Source organism: Pagrus pagrus (genome assembly GCF_965226575.1).
Source record: "Pagrus pagrus genome assembly, chromosome: 12".
NCBI lineage: Eukaryota > Metazoa > Chordata > Actinopteri > Spariformes > Sparidae > Pagrus > Pagrus pagrus.
Genome location: NC_140196.1, coordinates 6,743,884 through 6,763,078, shown reverse-complemented (window position 1 = coordinate 6,763,078; position 19,195 = coordinate 6,743,884). Strand labels below are relative to the sequence as shown.

At 40.9% G+C, this 19,195-nt stretch overlaps 2 protein-coding genes and 1 long non-coding RNA gene across 4 annotated transcripts; all 3 read left to right on the top strand.

Moving 5' to 3' along the window:
* The first annotated feature begins 540 nt into the window (after window positions 1-540).
* Window positions 541-2,059, top strand: LOC311266804. Its single transcript, XR_014623771.1, has 3 exons — window positions 541-612; window positions 688-706; window positions 1,109-2,059. It is a non-coding gene; the product is annotated as an uncharacterized lncRNA (long non-coding RNA).
* A 1,038-nt stretch (window positions 2,060-3,097) lies between these two features.
* Window positions 3,098-8,783, top strand: LOC311266794 (solute carrier family 22 member 4-like; the record flags this gene model as incomplete). The annotated part of the gene is made up of 10 exons (XM_084369340.1): window positions 3,098-3,454; window positions 3,571-3,674; window positions 4,472-4,626; window positions 4,798-4,969; window positions 6,097-6,238; window positions 6,360-6,454; window positions 7,022-7,236; window positions 7,350-7,532; window positions 7,685-7,820; window positions 8,128-8,783. 10 exons carry the CDS (start codon window positions 3,098-3,100, stop codon window positions 8,264-8,266), a joined length of 1,698 nt encoding a protein of 565 aa, XP_084225466.1. The 3' UTR covers window positions 8,267-8,783.
* Window positions 8,784-8,930: 147 nt separating this feature from the next.
* On the top strand, window positions 8,931-14,584 carry map2k2b (mitogen-activated protein kinase kinase 2b). Of its 2 annotated transcripts, none has more exons than XM_084369343.1 (11): window positions 8,931-9,952; window positions 10,070-10,280; window positions 10,398-10,544; window positions 10,994-11,071; window positions 11,343-11,394; window positions 11,613-11,737; window positions 11,890-12,088; window positions 12,501-12,553; window positions 12,681-12,742; window positions 12,874-12,919; window positions 13,170-14,584. In XM_084369343.1, exons 1-11 carry the CDS (start codon window positions 9,864-9,866, stop codon window positions 13,278-13,280), a joined length of 1,173 nt encoding a protein of 390 aa, XP_084225469.1. In that variant the 5' UTR covers window positions 8,931-9,863; the 3' UTR covers window positions 13,281-14,584. The 2 variants fall into 2 exon arrangements, with proteins under 2 accessions (XP_084225469.1, XP_084225468.1); XM_084369342.1 differs by having other exon boundaries at window positions 11,890-12,103.
* Window positions 14,585-19,195: the final 4,611 nt, after the last annotated feature.

The following is a 19,195-nucleotide window of genomic DNA, read 5'->3' as shown; positions in this document are numbered from 1 at the left end:
TAAATCCACACCAGGAGGCTGTGTCGGATGAGCTGGTAGATAAACCAGGTATGTTAGCACATTTGGCACACTTATTTGTACGTGTAACAAACCTGCACAGGTAACTTGCAGAACTGGTTGCACATCACTCCAGTTCTTAGAGCTTTACTCTGGCTTCCTGTCAGTCAAAGAATAGCTTTCAAAATCCTGCTGTTGGTTTATAAAGCACTGAATGATTTCGGGCCAAAATACATTTCTGATCTGCTGCTACGTTATGAACCATCCAGACCTCTGAGGTCGTCAGGTGGAGGTCTGCTTTTGTGGTGGCACTCCCCTGGTACAGAGCAAGGTGTAGTGCTGGTGAATGCAGCCTTGAATCAACTCCTCCCCCAGCAAATTCCCTAATCAGGGCCAAGCTATGAGGCACCTGTGTGCCATTGTTCGACCTCTGCCTCCTGCTGGAGCTGGCTGTGTTTGGTGTCCCAGGTATGCTGGAAAAAAACATTTTTAATGCATCTTCCCACCTGACATGTGTATTAAAGTGGACTGTCTTTGTTTGACCTGTCCATGTGAGGAATCCCTGTTTGCCCCTTATCAGAGTGCTTTCTATGTTTATGTCTGGTGCCATAAGTGGTGAGTTGGCTTTGTATTTCAAATGTATTTTAACTTGCAGTGAGCCTAGCTAATTTTAGTTTCCCCTTTTTTCAGGTTCACCTGCAGGTAACAGGTAGTTTTGTGTTTTGCCTGCATCTTTACATTTAGTTTGCATTCTGCAATTGTTTTTGCCTGTCCCTTCAGGGGGAAGCCGGACAAGCCGGACAACACCACCTGGGGACTTGCAACCCCAAGAAATATTTGAATAAATGTTGTTGTGCGGGTGAACAGGTCGAACAATGGCACACAGGTGCCTTATAGCTTGGCCCTGATTAGGGAATTTGTTGGGGGCAGTTGCTTCAAGGCTGCATTCACCAGCATTACACCCTTCTCTGTACCAGGGGAGTATACCCCACCACAATAAGTTGAATGATGACAACTTAGCAGGGTGTTATCAGACACAGAGACCACAAAAATTGTCTGAACTGACATGCTTCAGAGTGGTATAGATGGAAATCGCATGTCTCTTCTCCAGCAGCTGGATTCCTCAGTGTATCTGGACACTATCCACCAGCGCCACCGTGAGGTACCTCCCCTCCGGCAGATTCTCCAGCCAGAGCCTGTCACTACTCAGACCTGCATACTCCCTGTGAAGAGTCGTGTTTTTTTTTTTTGTTTTTTTTTTACTACTGTATTCCCTGCCTTGTCTGCTCCTGGGTCCAACTACACTGCATTGCTTGAACAAAGGCTGGGGGTTAAATTGCATTGCTTGAATTATGAATGAAATTATATCAAATGGCAGGTTATGAAAGGAGTTACAGCCTGAAAAACAGTTTGCTCTGCTGAGCTACAGTAATTGAATGCAGGACTGTTTCCATCTGAAAGGCAAGAGCCTTGACTAGGAGTTTGAAACCTACATACATCCATGGTTGTGGTGTGTTAGCTACCTGTCTTGACTGTGGAGGGTAAACTGGCAGCTGCTCAGGAACAACATCAACACTCCACTTGACCGCACCTTCATGTTTTGTGATGCTTTTAAAATGCAAACAAGCTAGCCTCTGATTTACAGTGTTAAGTTTAGCTACGTAATACTTTATTGCTCTTCACACATTACTAACATGTACTGCTGGCAGCTTCATAACCTGCGTATGCACTAGATGTGTATGTTTGGCAGCTACACAATGAAATAGATGTTTCCCTCCCTGACGTCAGCTGGGCAGAAGTGACAGACATGAAAACCCTGAGCTGATATTAATTGAGTGAAGTAAGCAGTGTTGTATAAAGTGCCCAAGTCATACTTGAGTAAAGGTAAAGATATCATGTCATAACATTAGTTTGGTAAAAGTGAAATTACTGATATTAAATGTACTTGAGTACCAAAAGTACAAGTAAAAATAAATTGTACATATTTCCACACACACACGTAACATTCAACATTTTATCTGATTATCAGGATTTTTACAAATCTGCTTGCCAATAAAATGATTTATTTAAAAAATGAGTTACTCCAGCTCTGATTTAGCATTTATTCTTTAAAGTAACTAAAGTTATCAGATTTGTTGCCTCCAAAATGTAGTGGAGTGGAAGTATAAAGTAGCAGAAAATGGAAAAACTCAACCCGAACTACTTCAACATTGTACTTAAGTACAGTACTTGAGTAAATGTACTTAGTTACATTCCGTCACTCAAAGTAAGTAACCAAGCTGTTTGGTAACTGCCGGGAGTCAACAACTGTCAGTGTGACCGGTATGAACCGGTTCATTCCTGCAGCAGTGCACAGTGCCTTCAGGTAAAATGGTGTTTTGATCGTTGTGTTGTTTTGGTGTACCAGGATGTAAATCATTTGTGTTTCAACGCGTCCATGGAGTGTCAGAGTCTTTAGTCTGTGTTAGTTAATAATCTGTTAACACACTCACATTTTATAGACCCCTTTTTGGGGTCTTATGATTTGGGGCTGTGGATGGAGTCAGGTGTGTTATTATAGATAATGTTAGACAGAATATCAAGGGAATGTAGGTCAGTGCAGCGTCCTCTTCAGTGTCGGAAAAGGTATTCATACCTTTAACTTCATTAAAAGTGTGTGTGTGTGTGTGTGTGTGTGTGTGTGTGTGTGTGTGTGTGTGTGTGTGTGTGTGTGTGTGTGTGTGTGTGTGTGTGTGTGTGTGTGTGTGTGTGTGTGTGTGTCGACTAGGGCACCAAAAGGCCTGCTGGTTGTGCATGAGAAGAAAATGTACCTCTGAAAAAGATGACTTGTCTGTTGAAACCAGTTTCCAATACTCATGTCAGGTGACCACACCTTTTATTCAACCAAATATTTATCTGTGAACCCTACACAGTTAGGCTTGTCATATATGCAGTGCACCTCGGGCTACTTTGCTGAGACAGTATTCAAGCACACATTTGCAACCGGTTCAACAAGTGACCTGTGCTGGTGTACCTACAGAAATATAGATGTGCTAACCACAAGCTCATCCGACACAGCCTCCTGGTGTGGATTTAGTTTGCGCACCAGCAGTCAGTCATCATGTCGGATGCAAAAGTAAAAGACTTCGATGAACTTACGTCTTTTCTGGGCGACTACGGACTTTTTCAAATTTTAATAATTGTTCTGCTCAGTTTAGCTGCAATTCCGAGTGGATACATGGGAGTGATCGTGGTTTTCGTTTCGGGTACACCAGAGTATCACTGCAAAGTGTCCATCAACTCCACGCGCAACGGCACAGATGTGGAGCAGCGCAGCTGGATTGGACCTGACAGCTGTTCCCGGTACAAACTGAACGGAAGCTGGACGGAGACAGCTGGACTCAGCAATGACACAGAGCAATGTGTGGATGGATGGGTGTTCAGCACTGAGATATACAGCTCCACTATTGTGTCTGAGGTGAAACTCTCCCTTCTTTGACTTTAGTTTCATTCAGATTTCACTTTAATGTCAGATTTCTGTGGAAGTTGTCCGGCTGTCACCTGAATGACGGTCTTCTCTCCTGGTAATCACAGTGGGATCTGGTGTGTGAACATGCATGGAAGGTCCCTTTTTCCACCTCCTTATACTTTGTAGGAGTCATGATTGGATCCTTCATCAGCGGTCCGTTCTCAGACCGGTAAGCAGTGGTGGAGGATGTGTGCAGATCCTTAAGTAGAAGTGTCGATACCACAGTGTGAAAAGTCTTTAATTGAAAACCATCTTGTGTGAAAGTATGAAAGCATTATCAGTGAAATTCACTCCAGGTATCAAAAGTACAAGTACTCATTCTGACAAAGGAAAATGTTCATCATAATTGAATTAACATCACTACCTATTTATGCTGCAGATATAAATGTGCTTTTTATACTGTGGGGTTCAATCTAGTAACACATCATACTCTATGACATCATGTTTGCAGTGTTGCTGTCCTGTGAGAACCACATATATGTAGATTATGATTTTTTTAAAATCAGCTTTTAATGGTGTCAGAAAAACTGCCTGTTTTGAGCTTTGTGACTGAAGAAGGATCATCTCATTAACACATAAAGGAGCACTTAACCCTTCAGTTTATCATCAAATCAAATCATAATCAAACTTACCCTTTTTGCTCTAACTCATACATTTTTAAAACCACTGAAGTCGCTGAAGAATTTTCTGTTTATCAACTAATTAATTGATGTATTGTTTCAGCTCTGATTTTGTTAATATATTTTGACTTGTTGTTTTACTCATAAATAATGGTGTTCACTGACATCTGTTGTTCTAGCAGCCAAATCAAACAACAGTAAGAAAATCTGCAGGATTGACAGAAAGACAAAGAAGAGAAGAACTGACTGATCACATAACAAAAGCCAAATGTTATCAGTGTGAGGATGTGTACTTAAAGATCACCCATGGTCTGTTAATGTCATGTTTCTGTGCATCACCTTGTAGGTTTGGCAGAAAGCCAGTGTTTTTTTTCACTATGATCTTACAGTCAGTCACTGCCTTAATCCAGGCCGCCTCCGTCAGTTGGGTCATGTTCTGTGTACTGAACTGTCTAAAAGGACTTGGCCAGGTCTCCAACTATGGCACATCACTCATACTGGGTGAGACAGGCAGCACATCCACTTCTATTGGTCTCAAAAGAGTCCCTACCTCTATCTCAACTCCAACATCTTCCTGAACCAGTGAACCCAATATGGCTGCAGGCAGTTTTATCTATACGTTCATGTTCTCCCTCATCTTAATGCCATGCTTGTGGTCCTCTTCTTCATCAGGGTCTGAGATGTTGGGCCAGTCTGCCAGGATAAAATTCGGTCTGCTAGCCCAAGGTGTATGTTTCGGCATTGGCTACGCCTTGTTGCCGCTCTTTGCATACTTCATACGAGGCTGGAGGATGCTGCTGGTAGCTTCTGCCATCCCCGGATTGATATATATTCCAATGTGGTGGTAAGTGATCGGATGAAAGGGGCTATCTATCTATCTATCTATCTATCTATCTATCTATCTATCTATCTATCTATCGTTCAGCTTCTTCCTTTAGGCTGTGAGACTCCTCAATTCACCCTCAGCACACTGTGGTGAGGAAAGCCAGCTCTGTGGTGGGGAAACTGGACAGCGTGGAGGCGGTGACAGAGAGGAGGATGAGAGGAAAGTTGGAAGCTATAATGGACAATCCCTCTCACCCTCTCTACGCCGAGCTGAGGCAACTCAAGAGCACGTTCAGCCACAGACTCATCCAACCACGTGCCTCAAAGCGCTTGGGGGGCTCTTTCATACCATCAGCGATCAGATTATATATTGCACACGCATGTACATACAAGGACAGTTACTGTATATATTATGTTTACCTTTATTCTAATAGTTTATTATATTTTTTATTCTGTTATTTTATTCTTTCCAACATCTCTCTATTATTGTCTGTCTTGTTTGAGACTTACTCTTGTGCTGCTATTTATTTCCCTTTCTACTGCTGTGTTACCTATGGACTTCTCCCAAGGGAGATCAATAAAGGAGCATCTTAATCTTAATCTTAAACACATGAAATCAGTTTGTCAAAACCAAAAAATTCAGTCATATTCAATTCAAAGGTGATGGAGAATTTCTACTCAGGTCAGTTTGTGACTCAACTGCAGATGCAGATATGTAAGTTGACTGCAGGTCATTGCAGAGCTGGATAATAATAAGAATGTACCTCTGTGCCTGAACCAAGACAACCAGACTGGGCTGGTTTAGACCAGTTCTCAGTGTTAATGAGTGTCTGTCTGCTTTCCCCCTGTTTATGCTTCTCTTTAGACTCAGACACTGATCTCAGTCCACACACTTTGTTCATATTCTCTGCAAAGTTTACATGTTTCGATTTCTGATTGTATGAAATGTTACAGTACATGCATTAACAGATGCAAATATATCCCCTTGAAGCTTTTAACTTTTTTCAAATGGCTTGCTAATGTGTTTGTTCAGCACCTATGTTGTAAAATGCACATTTTTTCATTTTAAATGAACTCCTCTCTCTCTCTCTCTCTCTCTCTCTCTCTCTCTCTCTCTCTCTCTCTCTCTCTCTCTCTTCTCTTCAGGGTCCTTCCTGAGTCTCCACGTTGGCTCTTGCAGAAAGGTCGGGTTGAGGAGGCTGAACTCGTCATACGTAATGCTGCCAAAATCAACAGAGTCCCCGTGCCTGAGGTTATATTCAGGGTTGACCAGTGCTTGGAGCTAATGGTATTTATTCCATTTTCACTCCTCATGCTGTGGAAGCTGTTGAGCTGCAGTATAAAATATGGCCCAATCTGTGATAACCAGGTGTGACTCTTCTGTTTCTTTTCATATTTGTCAAATACAGAGAGATAAAGGTGAAGGAGAGAGAACGCACACTTATATGGACCTGATACGCACCCCCAACATGAGGAATATTACAATTCTAGGTGTTTTCATATGGTAATGTGTTTATTTTCTCTGTTGGTAGATTTCCTAAATATACTGTAACACCCAGGTGAACAGGAAATGGGTGGAAGGAGAGGAGAGAACTTCAAAATAAAACAGGAAATAACTCAAACCATGACAGTCAGTGGCCAAATGAAGAAGTTTAAGTGGACGTACTTTGACGGTAAAATATTTCCTGCAGGAATTACATTGCAGAAGTTGCAGCCCATGTCACAGCTGCTGGCTGCAGCAGTCTTGTTCAATAGTGGACCAGTTTCAAAAAATGTTGTCCCCATTAGTCACCTAGACACAAGAAATGAAAACAGGGTCCAGGTTAAAGATACCAAAGTTACCCTTTAATAACTTTGATTTATTTGTTGTCGGCTGTTAGTCGACTTTGCTCTTTCAATAATTAAACCACATAAAATATCAACTGCAGCTTCTTCAAAGTGACTTGAATAAATACATTTTATAGTAACATTGGGAACAATATCGCACCTTTAAAAAATTATTTATGATCAAAATATTACTTCAGCACACTGTCTTCCCTCTTCATGCAGTGTTGATTCTGTATTTCTGCAGGATGTCTACCGCCATGGTCTATTATGGTCTCTCTCTCAACACCAGTAACCTGAATGGAAACGTCTACCTCAACTGCTTCATTTCAGCAACCATTGACATTGCAGTTTATGCAGCCACTGGGCTGCTGGTCAACCGTGCACCTCGACCCACTCTCCTCTTCTGCATGTTGATCCTCTGTGGCATCATGCTCTTGATCATCCAGCTGGTTCCTGAAGGTCTGAATCAGTACAACACTGAGTGAATCAGGAATATCTGAAAGGAGAAGAAGACACAGTGATTTTGTACAATTGTCCATGCCTTGTTTAACTATCACATTTGTTTTTCTCAGACATGCCTGTCATGCTCCAGGTGTTCGCCTTGGTGGGAAGGATGGGCTCAACTGGTGCTTACATCTTCCTCTTTGTGTTCTTCACTGAGCTGATGCCCACTGTGGTCAGGAACATGGGCTTAGGGATCACCACCACAGCTGCATTCATAGGTGCCATCATGTGTCCGTACGTGATCTACATAGGCAAGTGTTTTTGACAATATTTCATATGAAGGTCCTTGTAATAAGCACAAGTTAATAGGTTTTGCCTAACTAATGTATTAAAGGTGATGAACCCATTGAAATGAACAGATCAGTGTCAAGTCTATTTAAAGTGGCCTTCATTCTGTTTGCAGGTGTGTACAGCAAGGTCCTGCCGTACATTATTTTTGGTACAGTCTGCCTCATGGCTGCTGCTGTGAGCATGTTGCTGCCAGACACCAGAAACTGCAAACTTCCTGACCTCATCAGCCAGGCTAAACCCATCAGAAGGTACGTCACTGTGTGTGAACGTGTTGACGAACACAATGGAAGTAAAAGTCTTCTAAGTATTAGACAACAAACTGAGACAACAAAATCTTGTGACTTTATTACTACTGTTACTGCATGAAGAGCAGGTCTGGAGCTGCATTTTCACTGACAAACAAATAGTGTTGATCAGAAATCTGTACAGCAGAGAGGCAAACATGTTGTAGAGTTAATTGCATGACAGCTTTATCTCTTTGTTTGTGATAATGTGCATTTCAACAGTTCGTCTCTCTCTCTTTCATCTCTCTCTGTGTCTCTTTGTATCTTGAAGCTGCTTCTGCTGCTGTCCAAAGAAAGTAGCTGCTGCCCAGTCAGACACAACTGAAGACTGTAAAGAAGGAACAAGAGCGCCCCCTGCTGACAGAACATCAGACAGCAAGAGTCTTTCGATCAAAAGACAAAGCTTTTAAAACACATAAACTGTGTTTCTGTGTCTTCTGATGAGTTGGCAAGACATTAATGTTGTTTAGGAGAGAGAGCCTCAGAGCTTATCTTTATTATTTACATTTATGTCAACTTGAAAAGATTTCTAACTGTGATAAAGACACACTTTTATTGTTGTACTGAATGTTTTTGATCCTGTTTGTTACCAGTATGTATGAAAAACCTTAGGCCTTAGGTTAGGCCATGGGGGATGATGAAGGGTTATTTAAAGGATTTCTTAATATTGTAAAATGTGATTGTTTTGACCAGTGTACATGAATGATAATGGCTAGAATGATATTTCAAATGGGCTGTTTATTCTTGCCACTAATGCCACGTGTTTGCTCATGGAGGAAAATGTTGGGTCCCTTAAAAAAATAAAAAATGAATAAAGAGTATGGTCTAGACCTCCTCCACTTGAAATGAGAAGATGAGATAACTTTTGTTGTGAATTGGATAATTCATAAAAATATATTGCTGAATAAACAAAAAATAATTGACACAGATATTATCATTATTATTATTATTATTATTATTATTATAGCATACCAACACTGGTTGACCAATGGGCATGTCATGAAAGTGGGGTGTCAAGGGTCATTACATAATCCCGTTCACAGCTGACTGTCAACACTGGAAATATCGCGAGCGTACGAGTGTTGCTGGGCCCCTGTACTGCCCCACCTCTGCCGCTGCTGCTGCTGATTTAGTTCTGGGACCCGGTGTCCGTCTGCAGCAACCACACACCTGCCAGTGCCATCGGAAAGACGTGGCAAGGATAAACTAACAGCCACTGCAGCCTTATTCGGCTGGTGCTTGTAGCTTGAACAACTGGGAGGGCAACAGCACCGGAAGTGTTTGTAAAGTCAGCTAGCGTTATATGTGGTAACGGCTACCGACAGGCAACAGTAGGCAGATGAAGTTAGCTAGCTAGCTAACGTGAAGTGTTGCTAGTGATGGCTCTGGTTTTGAAAACATTCTGTTTGCCGTTACGTTGTAGTTAGTTAGTTAGTTAGTTGGTTAGTTCAGCGTATGTGAATTTACAAGTCACTTATTTCACGTTAGTGCAGTGACGGTATTGCCAGTTATCGTGCTAACCAGTTTATACACCGTTACGTCTCAGCTGTTCAAACAACTAATCTAGTTGGCTAACGGTAACTTTACATTAGCCATCTAGCTAACGTTAGCGTCACACAGCCCCACTCTTTTTTTGTTTTTGCTAATTTGCAGTTTTGCTCATTGAGTTGTGAATCACAGAGGGGTCGTTTAAGCAGAGTCTGGGCCCTGATCAACCCAAACTGTGCTAACTATACCTTATAACAGACAGCTAACAAACTCGGGTTAACTGACAGGAAACGTGAGGTTAATCGATCTTTAATGTTAATCCAGATAGCATCTACAAGATAGTTTGCTATTTAACCTCAGAATATTGGCTAAGGAAACAAAACTACACATAACATTATTGTGCCTTGTCAGTCAGTTCCCAGTCAGAAACCTTCTAGTGGAGAGGTGTTAAGCTTAGTGAGTAATCATTGTAGCTCAGAGAAAAGTATCACAAAGCTCATAGTTTACTCACAAGTCAGCATGGCTCCTAAAAAGAGACCGATGCCCTTAAATATTGCTCCTTCTGGCGATGGGCTATCCACCTCCACCAACTCTGATGTTGCATCTGAGTAAGTTCATCCATGAACCACGTCAATATCCTCATTATGCCGTTTAAACGGTAAATATGTCGGCCATTTGTGTCATCTGGTAGATGCTCTATTCCTGTTCTGTGTCCATATTCTCAGGGCCAATTTAGAAGCACTTAAGAGAATACTGGAGGAGTTGGACCTGGATGAACAACAGAAGAAGAGGTTAGAAGCCTTCCTGACCCAGAAGGCCAAGGTGGGCGAGATGAGAGACGATGACTTTCATCGCATCTGTGAGCTGGGCGCAGGCAACGGAGGAGTTGTCAATAAGGAGTGCCACAAACCTTCAGGAATTATCATGGCCAGAAAGGTCAGCTACAGATGCACTTAGTTAGATGAATGAGATTAATGTGATCAAAGTGGGATTTCAACATGTTGATCCTCTGCCTATTGGTGGTATCACAAAAAAATGTTCTTTTCTCTTCAGCTCATTCATCTTGAAATTAAACCTGCCATCAGAAACCAGATAATCCGGGAGCTTCAGGTGCTGCACGAGTGTAACTCTCCCTACATCGTGGGCTTCTATGGAGCATTTTACAGCGACGGAGAGATCAGCATCTGTATGGAGCACATGGTGAGAAAATTAAAGAAGGCAGACTGAATGTGTGTTGGGGACCAGTTAAGGTAGTAACTGTATTAAGGAAATTATCTTCTTTGGCCTTTCTATACGCAGCAGCATAATGTAGTTTTGTTTTGTTTTTTCTGAAGTAAAGAATGTTGAACAGCATCTGCCAATTTATTTCTTGTAAATTTAAATTACCTTGTTTTGGATTACATGGTAAAAATACTTTCAAAGCATTAGCTAAGTGGGTTAAGCAATGGAGGAGGAATAGCGTCTCAAATTTCACGCAAGGTATCATGGGGGCTGAGGAATAAGGTGGATCACAGTAGTGAACCACTGTACTCCTTTAGTAAATGTACTCGGTGCACATTGCAATCAAGGGAAAACACGATCTTGGATATGCTTTTAGCAGTCTATATTATGACATGTTGTAGTCATTGTTGTGTCATTTTATTTTGCAGGATGGTGGATCTTTGGATCAGGTTTTAAAAGAAGCCAAGAGGATCCCAGAAGACATTCTGGGCAAAGTCAGCATTGCTGTAAGTGTATATTTCTCTTATATACTGCATGTGATATCATATTATTATTATTATTATTATTATTATTATTATTATTATTGGCATTAATGATACAATGGTTTGTTTAAATTGTTCTGTTTAGATGAAACAGTTTCATCAAGGCTTAAAGATCTTGACTGTCATGAGCTCAAACTAAACAGTGGATAGCATGGGCCGGGATGTATTTCATGCTTGTTTCTGACAAGTCAATACAGTTATTGTCTTGTGTAATTTCCTCATCTTTTTGAAACAGGTTTTGAGAGGCCTTGCCTATCTCAGAGAAAAGCACCAAATCATGCATAGAGGTACTTGTTCAATCCTGATTCTCGTATTTCACAAGTGGAGTTTCATCTGTGTGCCCTAATGCTCCGCAGCAACAAAAACATGTGAATTAACGTTTTCATGCACGTGTTACCCTTTATGATAGTTTAAGGGCTGTAGTGAGTACAGTGGTTTGGTAAAGAGAGCTCATTTTGACAGCATGTTGTTACAGATGTTTTCAGGATATCCTTTTGACCCCCAGATGTGAAGCCTTCAAACATACTGGTGAACTCACGTGGGGAGATCAAGTTGTGTGACTTCGGTGTGAGCGGGCAGCTCATAGACTCTATGGCCAATTCCTTTGTTGGTACAAGGTCCTATATGTCAGTAAGTTGGCCCTCCCATTCTTCATTGTATCGTATAGACCTCAAATCTCCATTAAATTATTATCCAACCTAACTTCAACCAGTGCCTCAATGTAAACATAAAACAATGAATTTTCTGTTAATAGCTGGTTGTTGTTTATGTTTGCTGTGCAGCCTGAGAGACTGCAGGGAACCCACTATTCTGTGCAGTCAGATGTGTGGAGTATGGGCTTGTCCCTGGTAGAGCTGTCAATCGGACGCTTCCCCATCCCTCCCCCAGACGCCAAAGAACTGGAGGCCATATTTGGACGTCCCATCTTGGATGGTAGTGAGAGAGAGGCACACAGCACCTCACCCAGACCCAGATCAACAGGTAGACCTGTTAGCGGTGAGCAACACACAGTTCAACATTTTGTGATCTGTCAACTTTTGTATTCAAGACACTCTAGGTTGCAGCATGAGTTATAATGCAATCTAATGTAAGTAGTGGTTGTTGTTCGAGATTCCTCTGAGACAGATTTTATTTAATTTTAGGTTTTGATTCATCTTTTCCTGTTGGTTGAACATTGTGAAAGTAAAAGCATACAAATATATAGTATCATACATTGTACGTGCAAATGTATAAATCTGCCGTTGTGATATAATTTATGGCAAAATAAGAACAATCTTCCATGTGCAGGAATCTGTTGCAGCTCCTCAGTTTAAGCTGATAGAAGGAGTGTGTATTTAACAGTCTTGCCTGAAATATTTAATATAAAACACATTAACCTTGGCTCCTTTTCCAGGTCACGGACCCGCAATGGCCATCTTTGAACTTCTTGACTACATAGTAAACGAGGTAGGAATCTTAAGAAGTTGTCCAAAGAACAACAACATTCAGTATTTAGTGTCATCCTTGCAAAATCAGGAAGCTGAACCTTCCCTGCTATGATCAGATGCTCATTAAACTTTCCTCTCTTTTTTAGCCCCCTCCCAAACTACCACATGGCATCTTCACCTCTGATTTTCAGGACTTTGTAACGAAGTGGTGAGATGACATTTTACTCCATTATCCTTTTCACACACATATAATATTTGTTGTGTGTACTTAACTCTCAGAAGTTATCATAATTATGTAATCCAGTGTTTTGTGACTCCTCCTTGTTCCGTTTTTTCCAGTCTCATCAAAAATCCAGCAGACAGGGCTGACTTGAAAATGTTGACGGTGAGTGTCTGCACTTGGACTACGGCTTAAGTTCAGCTCACACTATTCTCTTTGGGCCTATTTGCACTAGAAACACATGAAATATCTGACAGGTTGAAGGTCGAGACCACAAAAATAGTTTTTGTAGAAAATCTTCAGCTGAACCAAAATCTTTAGTCACTTCAATCTGTCACACTGAGTTACAGTATACTCATACATAATGTGAAGTTGTTCATATAAATGATTTAGTTTTTTAATGTTTTGTTTGCAGAGCCACACGTACATCAAGCGGTCTGAGGTGGAGGAGGTAGACTTCGCCGGCTGGCTTTGTAAAACCATGGGGATGAACCAACCTAGAACTCCCACACGCGCTGCAGACTGAACACACGCTCTTTACACACACACACACACACACACACACACACACACACACACACAGTATGTACATGTAAAAACATGGAGAAGCTGCTGCCTAAACATACACACCTTGTTTGCCACATCCACCCTCAGGTGAACCTCTGAAGTCTCCATCTAACAAAGGCACTCTACTGACATGTAAAACAGGATCACATGCTAGTAAAGATACTGTATCTTCAGTTTGCACCTTTTGTGTAAAGTCAGTCCACGGGGATTCTGGTAGCTAATACATTTAGCCTCTTAAATCAATTTCTGAATGTTTGTTGGAAATGTGGAGAACTTTGGTCATCACCTAATTTGTGTTAAAGGTGCACTATGCAGTTTTGGGGAAGACATTTTATTCAGAGAGAAAGATCTTCATTAAATGATTTTTTTTTTTTTATGCCAAAACAAACTAAATAAACAAACTCTTCATTTTCATAACTGAATAAACAATCTGACCTTAAAGGACAAAACAATTTCATACTGTTTTACTTTGTGTATATGTGGCGGACCCTGCCACCGTTCTAGCTTCAAACAGTGTTCTGGGACCTTATATTCCTCTGAGAACAGCTTGTTTATTCAGTTATGGGAAAAAAGAATATTTCTGTGTTTGAATTATTACCTCATTAATATTGTAAATGTTAAAATTCTGAGTTTGAATTTCTTCTCCAAAACTCCATAATGCCCCTTTAAGTTCAGTTCAAGATGGCTGCTACATTGGGATACAATTATAAATGCGTATTTTAAAAGCCATTAGGCTTTTGTTCGGCCTGACCTATCATCCTGCTGTCATACAGACTACACATTACTGTATTAAACCTGGAAACAAATCCCTTAAAAAGAAAATGAAAATATACAATAGGTGTGGAATTTAATAACACGTCTTTCGATTCTGTCTTTCAGTTTTGTTGTCTGAATTTCTCAGAGGTGTTCGGAAGCTTACAGCACGAGTGTCAATCCCAGTTATTACAATCATGGTTAAGCAACTGTACATGTGTACAGGCAGATACGTGCATACTTTCTTTTTTATGTGTTATGCAAGCACATTGAGAAATGTTAGAATAAGTTTATTTTAGTTAACAGGTTGGATTATGTTCGTCTGTTAGCAAGAGATGATTGAGTTGAGGAAAGTTTTTTTTGTTTGTTTTTTTGTTTTGGGAGGGGATGCATTCTGTTGACTGATTTCTACAAATTTTGAGATGTCTTGAGGTGAAGCACAATGTTCAAAACATTTTAGCATGACCCTCATGTCAAAGCCAAAAATAATAAAAAAGTTGCAACCTTAAATGCACTCACTGCTCCCTCTGTATGATATTAATTTAAAGCAGCTTGTTCTGGTACCATCAGCTTCAGATTAGCTACAGTGGAAATCCCTGGACGGTACCTGCTGGAACAAGACTGCTTTGTGTCTTGGGAAAGCTGCATTGCGACTCACTGAGTACTGTTATTTCTTTGTATTCGCTGTTATGTGAACAATACAGGGTTTTGCAATGGGAGTGCATCCTGTGTTGAGGCAGGATTAGGGCATTTCACTCCTTTATGTTTGGTTTCATTACTGTAAATCATCTTTTCAGTTACTGTCTCAAGATATAGATATTTTTTTATGATGAAATCATGAGGAGGTATGTCTTTATAAAGTCATGATTGTCAGTTTACTGTATGTATTTTAACACTGGAACATGATGTCTTTATTTGCCAAAATATCACTTAACTGTCTCATTTCACCAGAAGGGGGGAGTATAACACCTGCAATGCACTTATGGACTTATGGTACAAATACAAACTAAAGCATGCTACCAAACAGAAATATCAAAATGTACTTTGTGCTGTGGGTGTATTGTGTACATACTGCTGCGAACAACTGAACTCATGCGTATACTGACTAAAAGCGAGAGCAGTGCGTTGAATTAAAGCCCCTGGTGAAACACTCGAGTCCTCCCTGTAGATTACAAGCACAATGATTCATCTGTTTGGCTCATGTGTGGAGTGATAATGAAATGTCCTCCCTTGACTGTCTGTCAACTTCAGGCTGAAAAGTGTGAGGCCTTGAGCTCGGAGAAAGACGTAGTGTTGCAGCATGTGGGGAGGCAAAGTCTGAGCAATGTTGATGGGAGGGGGACTGCTGCAGCAGAAAAACAGCAAAGTCTGCAGTCATTAATATGCAAATATGCAAATGAGAGGGTAATTAAGATTGGGCGTTTGTCAGTGGCTCTTTGATTGCTAATGAATTCAAATCTGCAAGAAAGGAGGAGGGGATGATGAGCTAAAAATTAGGAAAAAGAACAGGGTGGCATTGTGCTTTTTTTTGCAAAAAACATGCAAAAGTGCGTGAGTGGTCGGTAGAATGTAAAGGAGGTATTGAACAGAAGACATCACTGAACGATAGACGGGCATTAGATGACAACGCCCATCCAGAGCTGATATTTAAAAAACAACAATCGCATGAAAAAGGCACAAAAGCCAGCATGTTAAAATTCTGTTTGAGCGCAGCATAAAAGAGAAGAAAAACAGGGCTATGAGTTTGTGCCAAGACAATTAACCGTGCACACCGTCACTGAGCATTCAGCATGGCAGGCTAGAGCCACCGCAGGAAGGTAGAGAGATTTCTGCTCATTAAGAGTGATGTGGCTGACCCCTGTTGTGAGAGATGCTCAGGTATACTGGCAGGTTTCCGTGTGTGTGTGTGGCGGCGGCATGCTGCGCGTCACAAACTGTGTTATTTTCATATTTTTTTTTGTCAGACGGAGGGGGCCTACAGTTCACACGTGAGCACACACTGCTGTTATTGCTGTTTCAGTGGTCCCTCGACACTTGTACATCTTCCTCCTTGGCATGTGAAATGAGGATATGTATACAAGGAATAAAAACAAATTAAACGTTGGCAAGAATGGGGGGAAAACATCTGTTCTTGTCACCTTATAGCATAACGACTCTGTCACAGTGATGCAGTATATTTCACGGGGCTGAACACTGACCACAGCCATGTCAGAAAGAGGAATATTAGGAATAATCTAAAAAAGAGACCATATCATTAACAGCACGAAGGTTAAGCCAGGATCGTATGCACAAACACTCGGACCAATAGATGTAGAATGTGGCGTTGCAGCAGCTGATCCCAGGCCTGGTCTGTTTGGTGTGAGATGAGCGGTGGAGTTCATGAGTGTTTGTGTGAGAGAGGGGGGCTGTATTTTTCACAGGAAACAGGAAACCAGAAGTCATAACAGGATGCCCCAGGTTTTCATACTGTACCTGATGCGTGGGTGGCTGCATGGGGGTAACCCATTTACAAAGCTATACATATAGTGCTCGTCTAGAAGAAGAAGAAGAAGAGAGCCCAGGAAAGAGGGGGTGGAGAGCAGGGTACACACTTTGGGGGGTTAGAAAAATAGAGTTCCACTCTAAATATAGACTTTTTTTTTTTTGTGCGCCTTATCGTACAACCTTGATGTTGTGTTGCCTCCATGCCTTTCGTCCTACTTTTTAAAAAGGCAACAAACCAAACATTGTTTGATGTTTTCGTGTAGAGCTGTGATACGATCACTTCCATGGCAAATACATTCGCCTTCTTTACCCAGGTGTACTGCAGGAGCGCCGCTAGTGAATCTGTGACATGAGACCAGTTTTGTCATAATGAGGTTGATCTGCTCACACTGACTGGATGCTCCTTGTAACAAAAATGTAGAGCTGAGTTGTATTTAACTGAAACTGCCTTTAACAATGCACAGCATGCACTGACTGTGCCTGTAGATTTTTAGACTTTTATTAAGTTCTTAAAGGACATGACAACCAGACTTTAGTCATCTTGTTAATAATAGCACACAGGTTTGTGGTGGAGTTGCATGTGTGCAATGCATGCTGAGATCTTGTGTGTGTGTGTGTGTGTGTGTGTGTGTGTGTGTGTGTGTGTGTGTGTGTGTGTGTGTGTGTGTGTGTGTGTGCGTGTGTGTGTGTGTGTGTTTGCGAACCACAAAAGTGGATGGCAGAGTTTTCTCGTAAAGGCCAGCAACAGATGGTATTTAGGTTTTTTCCCCTCAAACCAGTTGAGGTTTTCTTTAGAAAGTCTCAAAAACAAACTCACATTAACTGGAGCCTTGTTTACATAACCACCAAGGTAGAGCTCATGAAAAACAGCAGCCAGGCCAGGCCCTTCTCGAGAGTTAGATACTGGGTCATGCTGTGAACTCAAGTCTTTAGATTCTGGTTTGACAAAAGGAAGTAGCTGCACCATTACTTGTTTTCGACCACTTTCTTTCCCTCTGCTACATACAGATAAAAGCTCACTCATGCATTCACATAGTTTGAACTCTGCATGCTACTGCTTTGGGTTTTTTTCTCTCCTCTTGCTCAACATTAAAGGGGCTTTATGTAGGATTTTTTGTAGAAAAATTGTCAACAGAATGTGAGTCACATAGCAGTTGTGACGTTATGATGTCTATGTATTGTGTTCCAGAGATATCTACTGAAGTTAGCATGCTAACTGGCTAGGCCTGGGCCCATCAAAGTCCCAAGCCCCTCTGCTAGCAGTGTTAACACAAACACTCTCCTGGTCCCCAGGGTGCAAGTTTGAAGCTAGCTAGCCGCTAGCTGCACGTCTAACTGAGCTAACTACCTATGGGCCGCTACAGTAAGCAGCAGTTAGTGGTTACTTTGGTGAGAGGTTCCTCCCGATTTGTTTTGATTATGAATTTGAGGTGGCAAATTCTTACACAATGCACCTTTAAACTAAAACTAGGCCAAAACTATTGGACAAATTGTGAATATGTCATTATATATGGCAAGATTTCACATAGGCCTATCATACATATAAGCTGCCGTGCTAGATATAAATATTTTTAGGGGATCTATTCCTTTAAAAGGTCCAGTGTGTAGGATTTGGAGGGATCTATTGACCGAAATGAAAGATAGTGTTCATAGTCACATTTTCTAACTGAGAATTGTTGTATTTTTGTTACCTTAGAATGAGCCTTCTCTATATTTTTATATTTTTATATATATTTCTATATACAACACTGTCCTCTTCCACAGAGTCTGCCATGTTTCTACAGAGGCCTAGGAAAGACAAACCAAACCCTGGTTCTAGAGAGGGCCTTTTACGTTTCTCGTGTTTTTTTAGCTGTCACCATTGGAGAGGGTGAGACGAGGGGTGTTCAGTTGGTTGCTATCTCACACTGGACATAAAAACATGATAATAGCTGATACTGCAAGACATATGATTATACACATAGGGTTAGTTATTTACTACAGTTAAGATATTTTCTCCCTTAAATTGAGACTAAACTAAAAACGAACAAAGATGGCATTGTGAATGTGTTTATGTGACGGTGCACTGTGAAGAGAAAGATATTCATTGACTGATTTAAAAAAAATTTTTTTTATGGCTAAACAAACTAAATAAACAAACTCTTAGTTTTCACAACTGAATAAAATGAATAAACAAACTGACCTTAAAGGACAACACAATTTCTTACTGTTTTACTTTGTTTATATATTATATTTTCCTCCGAGAACAGCTTGTTTTGTTCAGATAAGGAAGACTTTTTATTATTATTATTATTACTGAGTTTGAATCTCTTCTCCAAAACTAGATAGTGCACCTTTAATACTGCAAAATGAGTGTAATTTTTTTTTCAGGGAGTAATTCACAGCAAGGTCACCCCACAATCTGGTGGGGTTTTTTTTTGTTTTGTTTTGTTTTTCGGCCATGGATTTGACAGACATGGTCAAACACAATCCACCTCGAGAGAAGCTTTGTTACAATATTAACCATGTTTGGCATCACTGAGCTTGAACTCCCATCTCGTTTTTCCTCTCCTTCTCTCTCACACACACACACACTGACATTTTTCGGAGCACGGCACGGATCCAGAGCTAAACTAAAGTGCAGGCAAGCCGTAGGCA